This window comes from Tasmannia lanceolata, unplaced genomic scaffold (assembly GCF_043159265.1).
Source record: "Tasmannia lanceolata isolate RefF3 unplaced genomic scaffold, GAP_Taslan_0.1 ptg000018l, whole genome shotgun sequence".
NCBI classification, from domain to species: Eukaryota; Viridiplantae; Streptophyta; class Magnoliopsida; order Canellales; family Winteraceae; genus Tasmannia; species Tasmannia lanceolata.
In genome coordinates this window covers 27,406,204-27,425,316 of record NW_027518695.1, presented here as the reverse complement: position 1 = coordinate 27,425,316, position 19,113 = coordinate 27,406,204, and the positions used below count along the sequence as shown (strand labels likewise).

Genomic DNA, 19,113 nt, shown 5'->3' with positions numbered 1-19,113 from the left:
ATAATACTGAATTATCATGTCTTTAATCACTTCAGCATTTTCCACCAACTCCTCTCCTGCCTGGATGCAGCCTATCCTTAATCTGTTCCCATGTAGTCGGCATTCTGGAAGCTTCGCTTCCCAACCAATGACTTTCTCAGGGGCTCCTTGTGTGGAAATGCTTCTCATGATCTCCAGCTCTTTCCCACTAGCTCGTTCTCCACAACCTTTCGAACTGCTGCTGAATCCATGGGCAGGCAAGAGACAACCTGGCGAACTGAAACATCTTAGTAGCAGCTAATATTATTGATTCTTCTCCTTATATTTGCCATCCGGTGAAAGAACTTTGAGTTTCTATCACCTTCGGGCCAAGTAGCTCTTGATTTCTGCCTCCATCGAATCTCTTCTAACCTAAGGATTTCTTCATGCTCTTCCAGCAGGCCTAGTCGAAATTTCAATCTTTTCTTAATATGAGAGACTACCATCTGCTTCCTTTCCCTCTAGAAACTCCAATACAGCAAGAACTTCCTCCTTTCTTCTTCGATTTTCCCCATCGATCACTTGTTGCCAATCCTTAATTTTTATTTTGATCCCTTTCAATTTTTTACACAAAATAAAGCCTTTCCAGCCTTCAACCTTGATCTCATCCCACCAGAGCTTTAACTTGTCTTCGAACTCCGGCAACTCGCATAAAACAAGATCAAATTTCAAGGGGCAGGGTCCACCTGAGAACTCCGCAATCCTTAGGAGGATTGGATTATGGTCAGACACCGGTTTTGAGAAAGCCCACTGAATAATCATGGGGAAATGTTCCTCCCGATCTTAAGAGATCAGGATATGATCCAACTGGCTCATAACTAGCCAATCGTGGTTGTTTGACCAAGTGAACCTTGCACCTTCCAAAGGAAGATCAATTAATTCATTTTCTATGATGAAATCGGAAAACTTTCTCATACTCGTCGTAATCCTTCCCTGTGTTTTCTTTTCCCCCGGAAAGCGGATAGTATTGAAATCACCCCCCACAATCCAAGCACCCTGCCATTGATTGCGGATGGACATCAATTCCACCCACAATTCATTTCTTTCCCTAGCCCTGACTGGGCCATAGACCACCGTCAATACCAACTTTTCCCCCAATTTGACAAGACGAACCTTATCAAAACAGAGAATCTGCCAATTGAGAATTCCTCCATTACCAAAAGTTTCTCCTTCCAAATTACCAATATTCCCCCTGCTGACCCCACAGCCTCTTTTGCTACCCACCCTCCATGATTCCTCCCCCACACTTTATCAATAAGATTATCGGTAACCCCCATAATCTTTGATTCCACAATCGTACGAAGATCTAATTTATGGTGGTGAACTAGATCCTTAACTGCTTGAATCTTCTTATCCTCCTCGAGACTCCTAACATTCCAAAACCCGAGCTTCATGTTAAACAACATTGAGAAACCCACCTGTTCCCATCCACCAGCCGAAAGCCAGACAGAACCCTCCGCTGAGACCTCCTTCTCAGTGTTAATCAACATAGGTTCCACTTTCTGTGTCAAACTGTTTTACTTCTCTCACCATCCTACCAACATTGAGTTTACTCCTTTTGCCTGATCTTTTCCAGGTTCATCCACGCCCTTTCCTTCGCTATATTTTCTGGCCCGATGAGCACCCTTCTTTTCAGCAAGAGACTTTTCAAGGCAAGCTTTTGCTCAGGGGAGCTGAGGCGATTTCTTCTATTATTCCGATGCTTAAAAGGTCTTCTGGAGAGATGGGCCTTGACTTTCAGACCACATCTGCCCTTTGGTTGAGGGATTACTACAGCTGACCTATCCTTAAAGAAACCCAGTAAATTACCAAGTTTTGCCTTGATGCCAAAACCCCTTAATTTCCAAAAAAATTGGTCTTTCAGAATGCCACCTCCTTAATGGATCCTTATCGGGCACTTCTGGTCTCCGTATCCATGGTTTTAAATTTCGGCCGAAATATTTCGGTTTCGGTGGAAAACGAAACGAAATTCACATTGAGTTGGAAAAGTACCAAACTTCGCCGAAACATTTCAGAAATTTCGGCCGAAACGAAACGTTTCGGTGAAATTTCGGAAATTTCGGTGAAACATTTCGGTTAAGTACAAAATTTCACCCGAAATTTCGGTGAAATTTTTTCAAGATTTCGTCCGAAATTTCGTACGGAAACCGAAACGTTTCGGTTTCGCCGATGACCGAAACCGAAACTGAGATTTAAAACCTTGTCCGTATCGTAACCTCTTCCTTAAAGGACGACAAGGCCGATTTGTGGACAAAGCTGACGTCACCTCCAGCTGGACCATAAATAGACTTCATCTTCTGGTTCAATGGCTCCAAGAGAGTCTGCCCCTTTTTTTGTCTTTTCTATATTTTCGTTCGTATCAAGCCCATGTACAGTGCCACGTATACACACCGGATACCAATCCAAATTACCAGCATAGCCGTCATCCTCCTTGGTTTGAATATTGAAATTTGAAACTGCATCTGACATGGACACATCACCAGTCTTCGATGGACCTGTTCCAACCCCATAATCAATGGTTGAGGTCTTTCTGCTAAGTAGCGACATATCCGTCGAACCAAATGAAATCCTTGGATCATCCGTGGGCCCGCTCCGGTACTGTACCGATCGGAAGCATCCCGACTCCAGGTCAGGATAATCATCCAAACCCTGAACCTCCCTCCGATGCCCGCTGGTCTGCACCTTTCAGAGAATTAGGATCTGACCTATTCTTGTTACTTAGTTTCCGCTTGAGTGATTCTTGATTGTCAGATTCCCCCCCTTCGCTCTCCACTCCAATTGTAAACCAACTATTCTCAATTTTCAGACGCACGAAAGACCTCAATAACTTAACACCTTTGCAGATACATACCGCATGCACAGGCCATGGTCTCCTTCCATTTTAGTTTCCAGAACCGGTTCAAAGATTTTTCCCAAACCTTCCACAGTCGAGATTGCCCAGGCATGAAGGGGAATTCCATAAAATTTTACCCAAATAGCTCTTGCACCCTACTGTTATCCCAAGTTCCACGAAGATAGAGGTAGGAGGTATTGACTAGAGCTCGCCCGCGCATATTTAAAATCTTCGAGGCAGATTCTGGCGATTCGAACATGAACGACACTTCTTTATGCTTAGGACAGAAGGCCAGGATAATGAAGGGATATCCCAGTCATTTTGCCCAATGCTGAAGATCTTCTATTTCCCATTCCTCCATCTTCATCCTTCCAATAAGACAGGCTTTAAGAAGTTGACGTCTATTCTCCACCTCCTTTCCAGAAATAGAGATCACAGGGGTCTCTCCAGTGTCAATAATTTTGATCTTCCCGGAGTCCGGCCATTGGCCTACCGCACATTTCGCTTTAGGTGGTATCGACAATTTTGAACCATGACACAATCTACAGCTTTCCCTCCTGAAGTTAAGATAGCTTGCAAACCCAATCTCCAGGAAGGACATTAATATTAACTTCCAAAGGCTGGTTGAACAATCTCTCCCTTCCATGCTTTCCCCCAATGTGCCTCTAAGTACCCAGAACCTATTGCCTTTGTACTCTCTGGTCCATCTTCTCCTTCGATTCTTATACTAGCTTCGCTGCCCTGAGAAAATTGAGAGGAGACGGGAAGGGCTTGGGCCCTATAGACAAGAAAAAACCAAAGGAGATTTGCGAACTTGGGCCCCCTCTGGCACACCAGAAATCAATCCCGAGTCTCACTGGAGATTCGCCTGAAATTCCACATTCACCCAAGAAAACTTCTAATCGTATTTTTTCTTTGAAGCAACAACCCTGAGTGGATTGATAAGCATCGCTCTGTAATTTCTCAAGCGAAATTTGGTATATTTCAAAAGCAATCTAAAGGGTCAAGAAGGGCTTGGGTTCTAGGTTTCAAGGAAGGAAGATGAGGATCTTGAAGGGCTTGGGCCCTCAACACCGGGGGTGAGAGAAATCACACCGGAGAAGCCTCACGCCAGAGAAGCCTCACGCTCATGGGGCATTTGAAAATGGATAGATGGTAGATCGGGACATTGGCTAACACAACTTTGATAAGATTAATTCTGCTTCCCAGGGAGACTATGTTCCGCTTCCAAGTGTGTAATCTTCAATCCACCCTTTCAACTATCAGATCCCAAGCCTTTGTGTGAGGCCTTCCCACACCTAGTGGTAGGCCAAAGTGTTGTCGGAAATTAGTCCACTTAACAACCTAGCAAGCGTGCTAGCCCATTAATCTGGACTTTCGGAAATTGTTCCTATTTTATTAAACTTAGAAGTTATGGAATGTCATTGTCAACTGGGAAGAAACTATTTGATTAATGAAAATTTAATGCGTAATTATCCTGTGCCTTTTTTGGCTATTCTTTTGTTGTCATAATTTCAGACAATTGTGTAAGATTCTAACTCATGTTTTTACATCTGTAAATTTTATTTTCCCAGATTTTGATATGTCAGATGCCCAACAAGAGCATGCTTTGGCAGTTGAGCGTCTTGCATCAAGATTAGCAGCTCTTAGGATCGAGCTTTGCCCCAGTCATATGAGTGAAGGATGCTTTTGGAAGATTTATTTCGTGCTTCTACATTCCAGGCTCAATAAGCATGATGCCGAGCTTTTGGCAACTCCCCAGGTAAGTTCCTTACTCCACTATAGCATTACCACATATCATTTTTGCTCATCGTATATGATCTGCTTCCTTACACAATCTCTAGTCTATGGATATAGTATATATCTGTCCTCAAATTATAGTTGCATAAAATTCTACCCTGGGAGGTCTATGTTACTTTAAAATCTTGTCCATCCTCCTTTCGAATCTTACCATTCTTAGATGCCTGGGGTAATAAATTTGTTAATTTTCTAGTTTTTATTCCCTTCATCCCTGCACCTCCTGCTTCTTGGTGCTTTAACTAAGCCTTAGGTTTGTGTGCATGTTGTGGATGCATCTTTTGATTTGGTTCTTTACTTTTTTTGTGGAGGTTGGATGGGGCCACTTCAATAGAAATATTCTTGTTGATCAATTGAATGCAAATAAGGAGGCTTGTTGAATTTCTTTGGTACTTTAAAAGTTCATTGATGCCCCAATTTTTGGGGATTTTAATTCTAATGGAACTTTTCATTCTACTTGGTTGTTGTTGGTGAGATTGGTACAGTTTTATATGAAATGACCAAAGTGTCCTGAAATTGAGAGAACAAAAGGAAGGATGAAGAAAAAGAGGGAGTGGAGATGAGAAAAGAAAGGGAGGAAATTAGATGGCCCACAAAGTTGTTGCCATCTGCCATGTACTTCTCGGGATGTGCAGTGCTGGTTTTCGTAATGCTAGTGCTGCAATGATGTGCTTAGGCTAAAATGCACTTGTTTCTTACGCTCAACGAGCTGCTCATTGGCAATAGTGATCGTGTCCTTGACCTAATGGATCATGAGCTGGCATTGAAAATATTCATTTGCCTCAATGATTAGCTGACAGGCAACCTTGATCCTATCATTCGCATCGAATCAGTGCAGGGTGTCTTTGTTAATGGGATCATTGACAAAGGACAAGGCTCCAGTTCCCAATGACATTTTATCAGAGCTACTTGGGAGGTAATCAAGAAGGTATTGCTTTTTTTTAGAGGAGTTCCATCTGAGAGGCTGATTGAGCAAGGAAAGTAACACCCCTTTCACCATTCTCATACTGTAGAAGGAACGGACAATCGATCTGAAGGCTTTCCGTCCCATCAACCTGGTACACATGTATAAAATCTTGACAAAAATACTAGCTAGAAGGGTTAAGGAAGTGATGGGGAGCATCACCTCTAATTTTCAAGGGGAATCCAATGGCATCCTCAGGATAATTATTAGATGGCATCCTCATAACAAATGAGGTCATTGACACCACCGGGAGAGATAATTGGAGAATCTTGTGCAATATTGATTTGGAGAGGGCCTATGACCATGTTTATTGGAAGTTTCTGGAGTTCATACAAGAAAAGACGGGATCCAGTTAGAAATGGGGAGGTTGGATTAGAGAGTCCTTAGATACTGCTTCATTCTCCATCCTCTTGAATAGAAAACCGGTGAGCTTTTTGGTAGTACAAGAGGGTTAATGAAGGGAGATTCTATTTCACCTTATCTATTCTTAATGGTGGTGGAAGCCGTAAGTGTTCCAATAGCAAAGGCGGAAGGATTAGGATTAATGAGGGGTTTGGAATGAAGTCGAAACGTGCAACCCGTGAATCAGCTTCAGTTCGCTAATGACACTCAGGCCTAAAGATAAACTTCCAAGAATCACCTTCAATTCTTGGAGGTAGATGATAATGTGAGAAACTTGAAAAGAAATTTTCAATGCTTTGATATGGTGTCAGGCCTAAAGATAAACTTCTCAAAAAGCACCTGACAGGGGTTAATATGAGACCTGAGGAGGTGAGTGACTATGCCTCAATTCTTGGTTGCAAAGACAAAGATTTACCAATTACCTATCCGGGCCTCTCATTTGGGTATGGATACCAAAAGTGGCAATATGGGACCATGTTGTTGAAAGGATGGAAAGAAAGTTAGCGTCCTCGAAGAAACATTATATCTCTTTGGCTAAAGAATGACACTGATAAAGACGGTGCTATCTAATCTACCAGTGTACTTTTCTTTGGGAAAGGGGGAAGGGAAGAAAAAGCTGAAGCACCTGATGAACTGGAAAAAGGTGTGTAGATTGAAGAAACACGGTGGCTTATGAATCAGAAACATCAAATTAAGGGACAAAACCCTCCTGGCGTATTGGCTGTGAAGATTTGGAGAAGAGAAGAATGCAATACTGCATAAAATTATAGGAGATAAATATTGGCTGGTCTGGGGGGTAGTGGTGAGAGTAAGAACCCTTTAAGCAATGGCTTAGCTGCATGGAAGTCCATTCGTGGGTCCATGTCAGTGTATGAATCCTTAGGTTTAGGGTGGGTGGGGAGAGGGTGTAGGTAAAGGTTTTCGGTAAATCGTTGGCTAGGAGTCTCTGTTATGTCAGCATTTGCAAGCCAATGCTAACGAAAAGGGAAGCCGCAATGAGTGATTATATGGAGGGGGGGGGGGGGGGGGGGGGGGGTCAAGGGAGTTGGGTCCATTAGGCTAGGCTAACCTCAAATGAATTTAATCGTCCTACTTTCGCATCTTCATTCCTGTTATTGCTCACCCCTTTCTTTGGACTGAAGGGTGTAGACTTCGAATTTTTCCTGCTCATTCTCTGTTCGATTTTTTTATACAGGTTGGCCATTTTGCCTAGAAATTCTCTCGATGTGCTAGGGTGTGGCAATCCTGGTCTCCACCAAGGGTAGTGGCTTTTACTTGGTCGGTGGCAAGGAGAAAGATCAACATGTGTTATCATTTGAAGAGAAGAAAAGTGTGCATGGCAAGTTGGTGCATTTTGTGTAAGCAAAATGACAAATCCTTGGATCATCTTATGATTCATTGTCCTTTCTGCTACCGCCTTTGAATGTACATAAACCATGGCCTCTTCCAAATTCTATAAAGAAAATCATTTTGTAGTGGTGTGGGGGGCATTTGGAGAAGCGGGTCAAGCGGTTTGGCGGCTAGTACCTTATGCAATAATATGGCATTATGGGAAGAACAGAACAAGCACTATCTTCAACGACAAAATGCAAGGTTTCGACCTCAGTTTTTGGAGTAGGTGTGGAAAGGAAGCGTTGTGTTATAATGTTGGCGAGATTCTCAGAAACTGGAAAATGGTAAATGCTGAAAAAAGAAAAGACTGACAACCACACCGAGATGATCCCCTCCTCCCCGCAGGTGGATAAAACTGAGTTTCGACGTATGTTCAAAAGGTAACCCGGTCGGGCGGGCTTTGGCAGCCTAATCCGAAATGAAAATGGTAAAAAATTAGTGTCTTATTCATGCCCAGATGGGATATGTGATGCAAATGAAGCAGAAGCCAAGACATTGCTGTGGGGCCTAAGGTGGGTTGCAGCAAATGGAATTGAACATTTGGTTTTAGAAGGTGAGTCTTCCAGCGTTATATTTCGGGCATGTAATAAAGCCTCTGAGCTGTGGAAGATGGCTTCAATCATTGATGAAATGAGAAAATTGGTCATGTCGATCACACCTAGATTCCAACATGAAAGATGTTCGGCAAATGAGGAGGCAAATGAGTTGGCCAAAAATAGAGTGGACAGGGACGAGATGCTGATAGCACTTGATGATAGTGAAAGTATGGAATAGGATTGTCCTACGTTTTTTCCAAATTCTATGTCAGGTTGTTGCGTGGGATGGATCAATGCAGTGCCTCTAGGAGCTTTGAAGCATGGCGGAGGGTCTCTATACCATGTGTTTATCAGACAGCAACAGGAGCAGATCAGAGAAGTTATGGCTGTGCATGCCAGGGGTCAGGGCTGCTGCATTTCAGGAGACCTACAATGTTTTTGATTTTCTGCTTACTGCACGTTTAAAAGGAGGTTTCGCCCTCTGTTCCTGATTCCTGTATTGGGTGAATTAAGGGGAGCATGTGAGCGCCCGGCAGGAATTAATTGGCCAAAGCCCTGTAGATACAGCTTAGGACAGCAATCTTCAGGACTGCAGTTTGTCGTTGAAGTGGCTGGACTATATATTAGACTAGATTGTGTATCTCCATGGTTGCAATATGAATGTAAACTCTAGCACTTAGTAAGTGCAGAGAGGTTTCACAAGGACATGTTGCTATCGTCTAAAAGCCCCGGCCCTGCAAAGAGAGGAGGGGTATTTGTAGTTGTCACATTATCATATTCTTTGCTCCGACCTATAGATACTGGGATGGACATTACAGGAATTCGGACTGCAGGGTAAAATATTTGAGCGAGAGGGTTGCAGTATTCATTTCAGGCTGGTTATATCTGGCCTCTCCGTGCTCTGCCTACTCTGAGTCTATGGGCCATGAATATGATGCTGTCATGCTGCTGCATCGTAGAGTGTACCCATCTCGAGAATGTATGTGCGGGTGTCCAGTTTATCAAAATTAGGTGGCTGTCCAAGGTGGTACGCTTATGGCCTGCTCTTGAGGGTGGGGATACATCTATGTTATAGGATCATGTATTTGGATATCTCTGGACTGGGATTGCACTAAATATTGCTCACAGATTGGGTAAGGCATAGTTGCCATTTGCATGAGTAGGACACCTTATCCCAGTTCTTGTAATCTGGTTATCGGCGTCTTAATGAATTTTTTATCTTTAAAAAAAAAGAAAGAATGCCAGCATCGCCGCTTGAAGTCACTTGGCTCTCTGTTGGTTATTAAAAGTGCCACTCTGTCAATTTGGAAGAAGGCTTTTATTTCCACTTCTTAGCACTGCTTTAATTGCGGCTAAAATGCGCTGCCTTCACTGCTGTTTCAATTGTGGAATGATGGCATTATTTTTAGTCTCTGAACGTTATGTTTAGGATTATGACTGCTTTAATTGCTGGAGCATAATCATTGAAGTTAATTGAGCTGCTTTAATGGTAATTTTTTTTATCTAGCATGAAAGGAGAGTGCTACCTTCCATGGCTGATGTTTTTGATTCCTGCTGCATGCACAAACCTGCTGGATGAGTTGTGCATACAGAATGTAAGGCGAGAGATTTTACACACGTCCGATCCTGGCCTAACCACCTTGATGAACACGACGATACCACTGTCTGGGGCATCCGGATACCAGGCTTTAGAGGTGATCGACACACGGAAAGCATCAGTCATCAGATGTCTGTGGTGTTGGAGTGTTGCTACTTTAGCTTCTTACCTAAAAGTCACCCGTAGATACATTGGGAGGCAAAGAAAGTGGTGCACTTGGTCCATTGGGCGCAGTTCGTCTTCCATGAGGAGTCGACAGCAAAGTGTTCGACACCGAGCTGATGAGGTATCTGAACACTGAGGAAGATCTAGTGGAGATGCTGCAGATAGCTGCAGCATGTGTTGTAAGAATGCTGGAGCAAAGTCCGAAATTAGAAGAGGTCCTGAATATGGATAAATGATTATGTTGCATCATATGAAGCCTATGTTGCATCGGTACGGTTACGAATGTCATTTTCAGACACGCGCTTTGAGTGTCGGAATCAGCAAACCTCAGAGAAAGATTCCAGGATTCGCCAAAATATTTTAATTAATTCTGAAATTTTAATTATAATTAATAACATATTAGAATTTTTAGTAGGTTGAGTAAATATAATATATTATTTTTGTATAAAGAACTTACTATAAAGATGGATTAAACTTAAAACATGCAGTAACTGTAACGTTGTAGTAGAGCAGTATTTAGAAAAAAAAAAAACAATTAAAAGTGATCTAGAAGTATCTTTGTGAATCCTAAAGTATTGGAATCCGAGACATGTCCGACACGGATTCTTCGCTCATTCAGTAGAATCCATGTAACATACTCTGAAGCTGAATCAAACCCGGATGGGTGTTTTCATTAGCCGCACAGGAAAACCAAAAGATGGGAAGGGAAGAGGAGGCAGATTTTCTTGAGGGTGCGGTGACACCACCAGTTCCGGAAAGTGGAAACTAGTGAAAGAGGGGGTGATTTTTTCTGTCTGTGGCTTGGCACAAATCACATTTCTCCATCATCCGCACTAGTCCCATTTTCCGGAGAAGATCTTAACATCATTGTGGTTGGACCAGTAGGGCTCGCATTGAGTCGGCTTCTTAATTCCAATTGCTGCTCTGTTTCCATATATGATTGTGGAGTCTAATGATGTAGCTATAATTTGTTTTGGTATTTTTGCTTCACCTCCATTTCTGGGCCCATCATGTCTATCTTTTATTCTTAGAAACCCTGTGGTTGGATCTTGACACAATTATGCTGTTAGTTCATTAGATTTGCTTAGGCCTCGTTCCTTTTGACGTAAAATGGACATAAAACAATTGTATGCCTATTTTTTTACTAAAAAAGGGCAAAAATTTATTTTACACCCATTTACATTGAAAGAAACAAAGCCTTTATGACAAAACCTTAGAACATCTACTAAAGTAAAACAATTAACTCTTTTGGAAAAGTTGATGAGTCTTTATCAGTAATGTTTCACACTCATTTTTCTTGCAGATTGTGGAAGCCAGAGCTATGTTGTTGCAGGAGTTACAGGACAGAACAAAGCGAGACCCGGAGAGGTCTGGAAGAAGCACATCCTTCACAAGAGATGCTCCCCAAGAGCAGCTCAATACATCATACATTTCATCCGAAACTGCACCGATCAGGACTTTCCCATTTGAACCCATGTCAGCTTCTGTATCTACAACAGATTTTGAGACTATAAAGCACCCCGTAGTCACCACAGAGATGAGATTCATTGATAAGTCTGTTGTTGAAGAAGGGCCGACGAACCAGACTAAGAATTTACCAATCAATGTATCATCAGAGGAGGTGATGGAAGACGAAGGAGATGACTGGTTGCACGAGGATCATTCCGAAATGACCAGTGCTTCAATTCCTCTTGGTAATGAAGATGATGTATCATTCAGTGATCTCGAGGATGATGATGATGTAAGCAAAACAGTAACAGATGCTTCCGACTCTTCAACGAAAGATTCGAGAGGATGGGTCCAGCTCGGTAAAAGCTCCTCCCGTAACTCAGAAAGAGATTCCCATTCCGACAATCCCAGAAACCAGAAACCCAGGCATTCAAATTCCGACACCGAGACCAAGGATTCCACTGACTGGCTTAGCGTCGACGAGATTGACGCTCTGTGATGTGTAGTGGCTCTCCTTCTCTATCAGTCTCCTTTGTATCTGTGTACTCTGATTTATTTCTTTATCATTTACCCTCACAACTACTGATATGTTGTATATAAGTCTCCATGATGTTTTCTGAATCACTCGAGTTTTCACCTTATGATGAATGAATGGAAGAATCATGTATTGAAAATTCAGTTTAATATTATGTACAAGATCATTTTCACACACATACAATAACATCATATGAACAATGGACAGGAAAACTAAACAAAGAATGGAGAAAACAATATAAATAACACAATATCTACAAACAAGAAAGTGTTTTCTTCTTTGGTGTTTCAGGATCTTATAGAGCCGAAGTTGCGGGATAGTCTCTCGAGCTGAGACCATAACAGACTGCCCAATGAGAATCTTGGCTGTTCTTCCACAGCAGCATTTTCGCCCCCACCTTTGGATTTGAGAGGAGTCCAAGGGTGGGAATTGTTCACCTCTAGAACGGTAGCAGCGCCAATCTCCTTCCTCAGTGATTCAACTGTAGCTGGTTCTACATCGTTCCCCGATGTATCTGTGACATAGAATGCTCCAACTGCTCTCTCGCCGCGTGTGGCAATCTCGGCCCTTGCTACTGATAGCCCATTTTCACCGAAGACCCGCATGATGTCTGAGAGCAGGCCGAGTTTGTTGCAGGTGCAGACGTCGAGTCTCAATCCCTGTGAATTCAAACATCAAGAACTTGTCTATATGTTTTTAACTGATGAAAAGCTAGTTTTTTTTTTCCCTCCTTTTTAGCTCCCGTTCTTTCTTGCATCCATTCACATTAGTTCATTTTTTTCAATATGATCTTTAAGTTGAAAAGTACAATATGTTTTTTGATAATTGAACTAACTCAGCTTGTCTTTTATTATTCAAACAGCTGTCAAAGGTTATTGCAGAGTAAAATATATTAAAATTCAGAAGCCAATTAAAAAAGAAAAGACAAGCTGGGTTTGTGCAATTATTAAAAAACGGTAGTGTTGGGGATTGGTTTAGTTACTGACATAAGAGACCCTCCGCTCCACTGCAGCTACAAGGCATTGGGTCAGTCTCCGTCTTTCGCTCTCAGTATCCAAAGTGCACCCATTCCTGTGCCGTAGATAATATTCCTGCCCAACAAAACCATACCCAATGAGAATTTTAGTAAAAGACGAAGGGCATTTCTGTCAAAAACAAAAATACAAAAGAGGGAGAACGTACCTGTACAGCAAGAGAACCATGGGAGCTGATGACAGCATGAAATACAACATAGTCCATATCAGTTAGAGCACACACCGTATCAAAAAGCAACTTAGGCCTATCTCTACTCTTCACACTCACAACTGAATACCCTTTCTCATTACAAATCTCCACAGTGAGGGCCCCACTCTTTCTCCTCCCTTCTTCATCCTGGCCGTCCATCTCGTAATCCCGATCCGCGAACATCATCTGATGGAGCCGACGCTCCGTGTGGGTCTGACCTTTGGTGGGCCCTGAAATCCTGACCCTCTTCTTCCCCACCATATTCTGGAGCTGCTCTTCCATGTGGGAGAGGAGGTCCCGGTCGGAAATGGGCCCTCCGGTCCTCTGGTCCACCACGTACATGATCAAGGCGGCCCGTTTGTTGTGGGTCCATGCCTTTGCGGCCATGATGTGGCAGTCGAGGCCTGCCAGAACGGCCGAGATCTCAGATAGGAGGCCCGGACGATCGGTGGCAGTCATCTCCACTGTGGTGTTCTCCGCCGGAACGTGCCTCGGGGGCCCCACCTCCTCATTGGTGCTCCCAGCACAGAGTGACTGCAAGCACTTGTACATTTTACTATTTATAGTAAAATAAAATTACTATTTATAGTAAATCCGAAACCTTACTATGTATAGTAAGTAATGGATTGAAGGAACCCCTGTTATTATAAGGGATTTCCTAGCGTCCATCGCAAAAGGCATTTCGCGGATGGCCTGAGAGCAGCCACACAGGCACACTTCTCAGCAGATTTTGTCTACTTTCACGAGGTGGCTGCTCTCACATGCAACAGGCCATCCGCGAAATGCCTTTTGAGATGTATGCTAGCATCCCATGTTTCAAAAGCATAGATGCGGGTCAAAAGTAGCTCAAGCATATTCTAGTCGACTGTGTGCAGCTCAATGGAATACCCAATCGACATGGTCGAGTATTCGGTTAACATGGTCACAACTCAGGAAAAAACAAAGAAGTTTTGATTGAGTTTGTAAAACAAAATCAGACAAGAATGTGGGTAAGGTAAAATGGAGGCAAATATGACAGAGGGGGAGTTTCGAAGCTTATACTTAAAAGGCCCTGTTTTGATTGCATGAAAAATATTTCTTGTGCACACTTTTTTCCTTGAAATTTTTTTCATTTCCATAATTTAGAGGAAAATGATATGGTTATGGGTTTATTGCTAGAAGTGTCAAACTTAATGTGGGCATGTCGACACATTTTTGTAATGTGTCAAGTGTGACATTCTGTTTTATCATTAAATATTGTATTTACTTCTTTTATTATTAAATCTTTTTCCTATTATAAGCTATTCTTTAATCAATATTTGTTGTTTTATCCTCCTCCTAAACCAAAAACCATAACAAACTCTTACTCCAATATTATCATATCGGTATCCCTTTCTCGGTAAATATGATAAATGCATAGTTATTTGATTATCTCATGTTTGTTTTAGATTACAGTTGATTAACTTTAAGAGTTACTAGTTTATTAAACGAATACCGTATTTATATTGTTGCAAATTATGATAGTAACCGGTAATTTAATATGCATGTGTGCGTCACCATTTCTAGATTTTTTGGGGTTTCAATGTCAGACACTTCATATCCATGTCAAAACTCGACATATGAATCTCCGTCTACAAATCATGATTACATATACTTTCTGTTTTAGCCGTATCGTTGTTTCTGTATTTCAGAAGCTATCATGTCGGATACTCTATGTCCATGTGGACGACACACGACACTAGTGTCCGGGTCCAAATCAGAGGAAAAGATGTGCACTATTATAAAACCTTTATTGTAGAGTGGGTTCGGATCTTTAAACATGACGAAAGCTGATTTTCATAATCTTCTTCTTTTTTCTCACAAGAAAGGAATGAAATAAAAGGGAAACAAGCTGCCAAAACAGCCGAGTCCCAGCTTACAACGGCATACTTTTAATCTATTGAGAATTGACCAATTTAACCTAAAAAACAAAGCATTTGCGGCATGAAAAGGGCACCTACTGTTTTTAATAAGAACACTACTTTCTACTATTTTAATACTTTCGAAGACCCTCTTTATTGTGCAGGAGATCCTTTTCAGAAAACATCATTAAGCAATGAAAACAAATCCAATGGGAAGGGAGGTCAAAAAGGAAGAGGACAGAGTCAAACCTGTTGTATGTAATTAATGAGAGGCTCGTCAGTTATTTTGTTCCCAAGCTGGTCTGTCACGTGGAACACTGCAGAGGATACCAAGATAGGTGAGGTAAGATGCATGTGTATCAGAAACTCTACGTTAGGTGAAGAAATGTAAATGAGAAGAATCTCTCACCGTCCATTAACCATCTACCGTCCGATGAGATGTAAGATTTGGAGATTACGAGATCGAGATCTGTTAGAACTTGCACCATTTCCAGCAGAATCCCATGCTTGTTCTTGCTATCAACCTGAATGAATAAAAACAAGAACATCTTATATGGGACGAGCCTTTTAGCTCTTGTATGATTCTACTAATTAATCATTATGAACATGTTCAGAGTATGTTGATATATCAAGCATCAGGCCATTTAAATGTTCAGATCAATTGTAAAGACAAGATTATTTCCAAGGATTTTATCAGATGTCTGTTTATCCAATATTTAATAGGTGATTTTATCAGATTATTTCCAAGAATTTTATCAGATTTTATCAGATTATTTAATGGGCCGACCCAGTGTTGAGGTTTTGGGTCCGCAGGTTGGCCTCAACCTAGCCTGAGTTGGACCCCTAAAGTCTGACCCACCACGAAGTTTCACAGGAAAGCTTAAGAGTTGAAAGTGGGTGAGTTGAATCCACTCGAACGAGTGAAGTGTGACTTGAAAAAAATTCACATTTTTCAATAAGCATAAGGAGATTCCACACATAATTGTCTGGCCCCAATTGTTGAACGATCAACTCGTTTACCGAGTTGAGTCGACACTGCCTGAGTTTAGAATCAACTCAACGAGTTTTGATACTAGCAAACTCAACTCTTAAGAGAGATTCTATACCTGCCAAAACTCTGATGTGGTGATGTTGGTCCGTGGGTCTACCTATGACATGCAACGATGGCCCATTCGTTGCAGGGGACCTCAGCATGGCCGTTGGCTGTTGGTTGTTAGTTATAAGTGAATAGCAGATGATAGACATTAAATTACAGAGGGGTGCCAATATCAAGTTTTCCAATCAAGCAGTTCTCTAACAGACCATGAAGGTGGCCTACATAAATGTGGAGTACGGGGCTACTAAGGGGAGGATTTGATGGCTTTATCAAATATAAGGCAGACTGATGGTTGACTGATAAGCAAACGGAGGGTACATAAACCAAGTCTGCAAAACAGTGGACTGTACATGGAAAACAATAAGGGCTGTTTCACTTTCTAGACTTAGTTTGGTTGGGTAGACATCATACTTTTCAGAGAGACAGATATCTGATGCTACAGAGCCTAAACCAGTAAAACCCAGTAACCTTTTCTTCTACTTGCATTACATATGCAGGTTTAATCCAACACCATGTGCCCCTATATCAGTCAAAGATTATAGGTTTTCAAAGGAGATATTGGCTCTTTTCTAGCTGACCCAACCAGAAAAATTCAGAAGAAACAGATGAATCCCAATATCAAACATGTCTTCCCAATTATGATGGTTTTGCATGGATGGACTAGGGTCCAATCCAAGATTGTACTTTCTGTGATCTTTTAGTGTTTTTATTTACTTATTATTGTATAATCACCATGGTTTGCTCCTAAGCAAATTCCTGGCTACGTCCCTGCTTTAATTCCCACAATAAAATATTCTATTTCCAAACAACCCAAATGAATATTTTAAAAAAAGATTTCTTACTGCTTACACCCTCTAACTCCTAATAAGACCAAACTATCATTTCATCTTCCTTTCTTTTTTTCCCAAAAGTTTTAGTCTCTCAGAGATGGGTTTAAGATGTGAAAGAAGGAAAAGCAGTTTCATCCAATTTATAATTTATAATTTTAATTTAAACTTTCTTTTTTTTTTTCCAGAATTTTTAGCCGCTTACGGAAGCCTTCTTCCGAATGAGATGGGTTTAAGGTGTTGAAAAAAGAAGCACTTGCCAGCTATTTTGACTTATAAAATCAAATCTCCTTTTACCCTAATCAAACACTTTGAAAAATAAAGAGAAGGAAACAAAGGACTCTACATAGGAAAGGTAATAAGGAAAGTTCACCTTCACAAGAGTGCAGTCTTCACGTGTGTCGTTGTCAATGCAAACCCTGCAAAAACCCATCATAAGAAACAAAATTCAAAAAAAAAAAAAATCATATGCAAAAATCCAATTAAACTTCTAGAGAGAGAGAGAGAGAAAGAGAGAGAGAGAGTTACCGAGGTGGGTATATGCGTTCAATGAGGGATTCGTATTCTGGATCGAAATAAGGCTGATAATGGCACTCCATCCTGCGATAATTTCATGAGAAAACCTTAGAAAAACCCTATGTGTAGAGAGAGAGAGAGAGAGAGAGAGAGTAAGCAAACGGCGGTGGGAACTTGCTAGGTAAGAAAGAGGTGCTGGACAGCCAAATCTTATTGTACTCTTCTACTTCAATTTCTCATGATACGAAATGAAAAATGCGAGAACAAAAAAATGCCAATCCTCTCACATCTAAAATGGTGGAGCTGATTTTTTCACCCCCGCTGTAGGATAATGCGCTCCACTGTATAACGTCAGAAAGCTTTAAAGCCTGCCCACAATTCACGTTACAAGGAGGCGCATTATCCTATAATGGGGCGAAAAAATCATTTCCCTAAAAAAAGTTGTAGAAAGAAGGATTTGCTAAGCAATTTCGAGGAAAGCCATTTTTTAAAAGGTTTTGTATCATTCAATTATTGTTCTCCTCTCCTGCAAAAGTCAACCGCAAAATGGCTTTCCATGAAATTGCCTAGCAAAACCCTAGGTTGTACTACTACTATAGTACTATATACCTAAAATAATAAAAATTCAGATATTTTAATAATTTGGCGAGAATTTGATTTTTAAGGATAAGATAAAAGTCTAATTTGAATAAAGAGTAAAATCCCGAATTCTTCTTCTCTGTTTGAAATTGAGATGATCATTGAAGTCATCAAAAACGTGTAGAGAAAATCAAGGCTTCATATTATAGAGGAAGTCTAAACTGAAGGGAGCCCTTGCAAAAAAAGAGGTGAAAGGGCTCCCCCATTGGCTGCACATCACCATCATGATGGTGATGTGCAGCCAATGGGGGAGCCCTTTCACCTCTTTTTTTGCAAGGGCTCCCTTCAGTCTAGAATTCCTCAATAAAAGAAAATGAATTGTTTTATTTTTTATTTTTTTGGGAAAACCCTAGAACCGAAAGGAGATTCCGATCTTGGATTCTTGAGTCCATTAAAAAAGAAAAGAAAAAAAGAAAGGAGATTCTTGTTTACAATAAATATAGATATTTCTTATTTCTTATGATTTGCTATGGTCCATCGCAAAAGGCTTTTCGCGGCTGGTCTGTTGCATGTCAGACTAGCAAATTTTATTTATAATCTATGACCAATAATAATTTCTTGAAAAGGATAAAATTCAAGAGAAACTAAAAAAACCAGCAGTTTATTTTGCTTTTATTTTCGATTTTGTCATTTTCTTAAAAGGTAACACAGAGAAAAAAAAAATCTAATAAAAATCTCCTTCCAAAGGCACACGTTAGCAAGTGGCGGGCCAAAGATCCAAACGTATCGCATCGATCCTCACTTTTCTGAGAAAAAGAAAAACACTCGGAAAGATTTTTCAAGAAAAACCACAAAATCTGATGCGAGAGCTCGGAAAACTCTAATTTTCTGAATAGAAATCTCATTCCAGACATGGAAAAAGGCGCACGTTAGCAAGAAGCAGGCCAAAGATCCAAACGTATCTCATCGATGCTCACCGTTTTCTGTTTTCAAAGAAAAGAAAAAACTCGAAAAGATTTTCAAGAAAAATTGCAAAATCTGATGCGAGAGCTCAGAAAAACTAACTCATTGTAGTAGAAAACTAGAAATCCATCTGATTCGAGAGAGCTCGAAAGATCTCAAGATGAAAACAAAAATTTCCACTAAATTGGAAAAAGCACTCAAGATTTCAAAATCTTTGTAGAATTAAGAGAAAGCAAGAGAGTAAGAAAGAGAAATCTCAGACCTTTGAAGAGAGCTTTTTCTTTCTCGAAAGTTGTGAAGGAAAGATCTAGGGCTTGTATTATTTATAGAGAGAGAGAGA

The 19,113-nt window shown here is 41.0% G+C and overlaps 2 protein-coding genes across 3 annotated transcripts in view; one reads left to right on the top strand and one right to left on the bottom strand.

Annotated features, from left to right (window-relative positions):
• LOC143851844 (uncharacterized) overlaps window positions 1-11,864 on the top strand; it is a 22,902-nt gene extending 11,038 nt beyond the window's left edge. Inside the window, exons 2-3 of the mRNA XM_077361341.1 lie at window positions 4,426-4,613; window positions 11,008-11,864. Of these exons, the coding sequence (XP_077217456.1) occupies window positions 4,426-4,613; window positions 11,008-11,652 (833 nt within the window). The 3' untranslated portion in view covers window positions 11,653-11,864. The remainder of the gene's footprint in view (window positions 1-4,425; window positions 4,614-11,007) is intronic.
• On the bottom strand, window positions 11,798-19,113 carry LOC143851845 (ACT domain-containing protein ACR1-like). Of its 2 annotated transcripts, none has more exons than XM_077361344.1 (8): window positions 19,036-19,113; window positions 17,244-17,315; window positions 17,089-17,134; window positions 15,202-15,316; window positions 15,042-15,109; window positions 12,871-13,446; window positions 12,675-12,779; window positions 11,798-12,347 (listed from the first exon to the last, which is right to left on the bottom strand). In XM_077361344.1, the coding sequence occupies exons 2-8, from the start codon at window positions 17,312-17,314 to the stop codon at window positions 11,976-11,978; spliced, it is 1,353 nt and encodes a 450-aa protein (XP_077217459.1). In that variant the 5' UTR covers window position 17,315; window positions 19,036-19,113; the 3' UTR covers window positions 11,798-11,975. The 2 variants fall into 2 exon arrangements, with proteins under 2 accessions (XP_077217459.1, XP_077217457.1); XM_077361342.1 differs by lacking the exon at window positions 19,036-19,113 and adding an exon at window positions 17,519-17,726.

Bases quoted from the DNA above. Each gene is read 5' to 3' on its own strand.
- LOC143851845 (XM_077361342.1), bottom strand. The intron at 17,135-17,243 runs GTAACTCTCTCT...GGGTTTTTGCAG, and splicing joins GAACGCATATACCCACCTCG to GGTTTGCATTGACAACGACA. The intron at 13,447-15,041 runs GTTTGACTCTGT...AAGTGCTTGCAG, and splicing joins TCATTAATTACATACAACAG to TCACTCTGTGCTGGGAGCAC.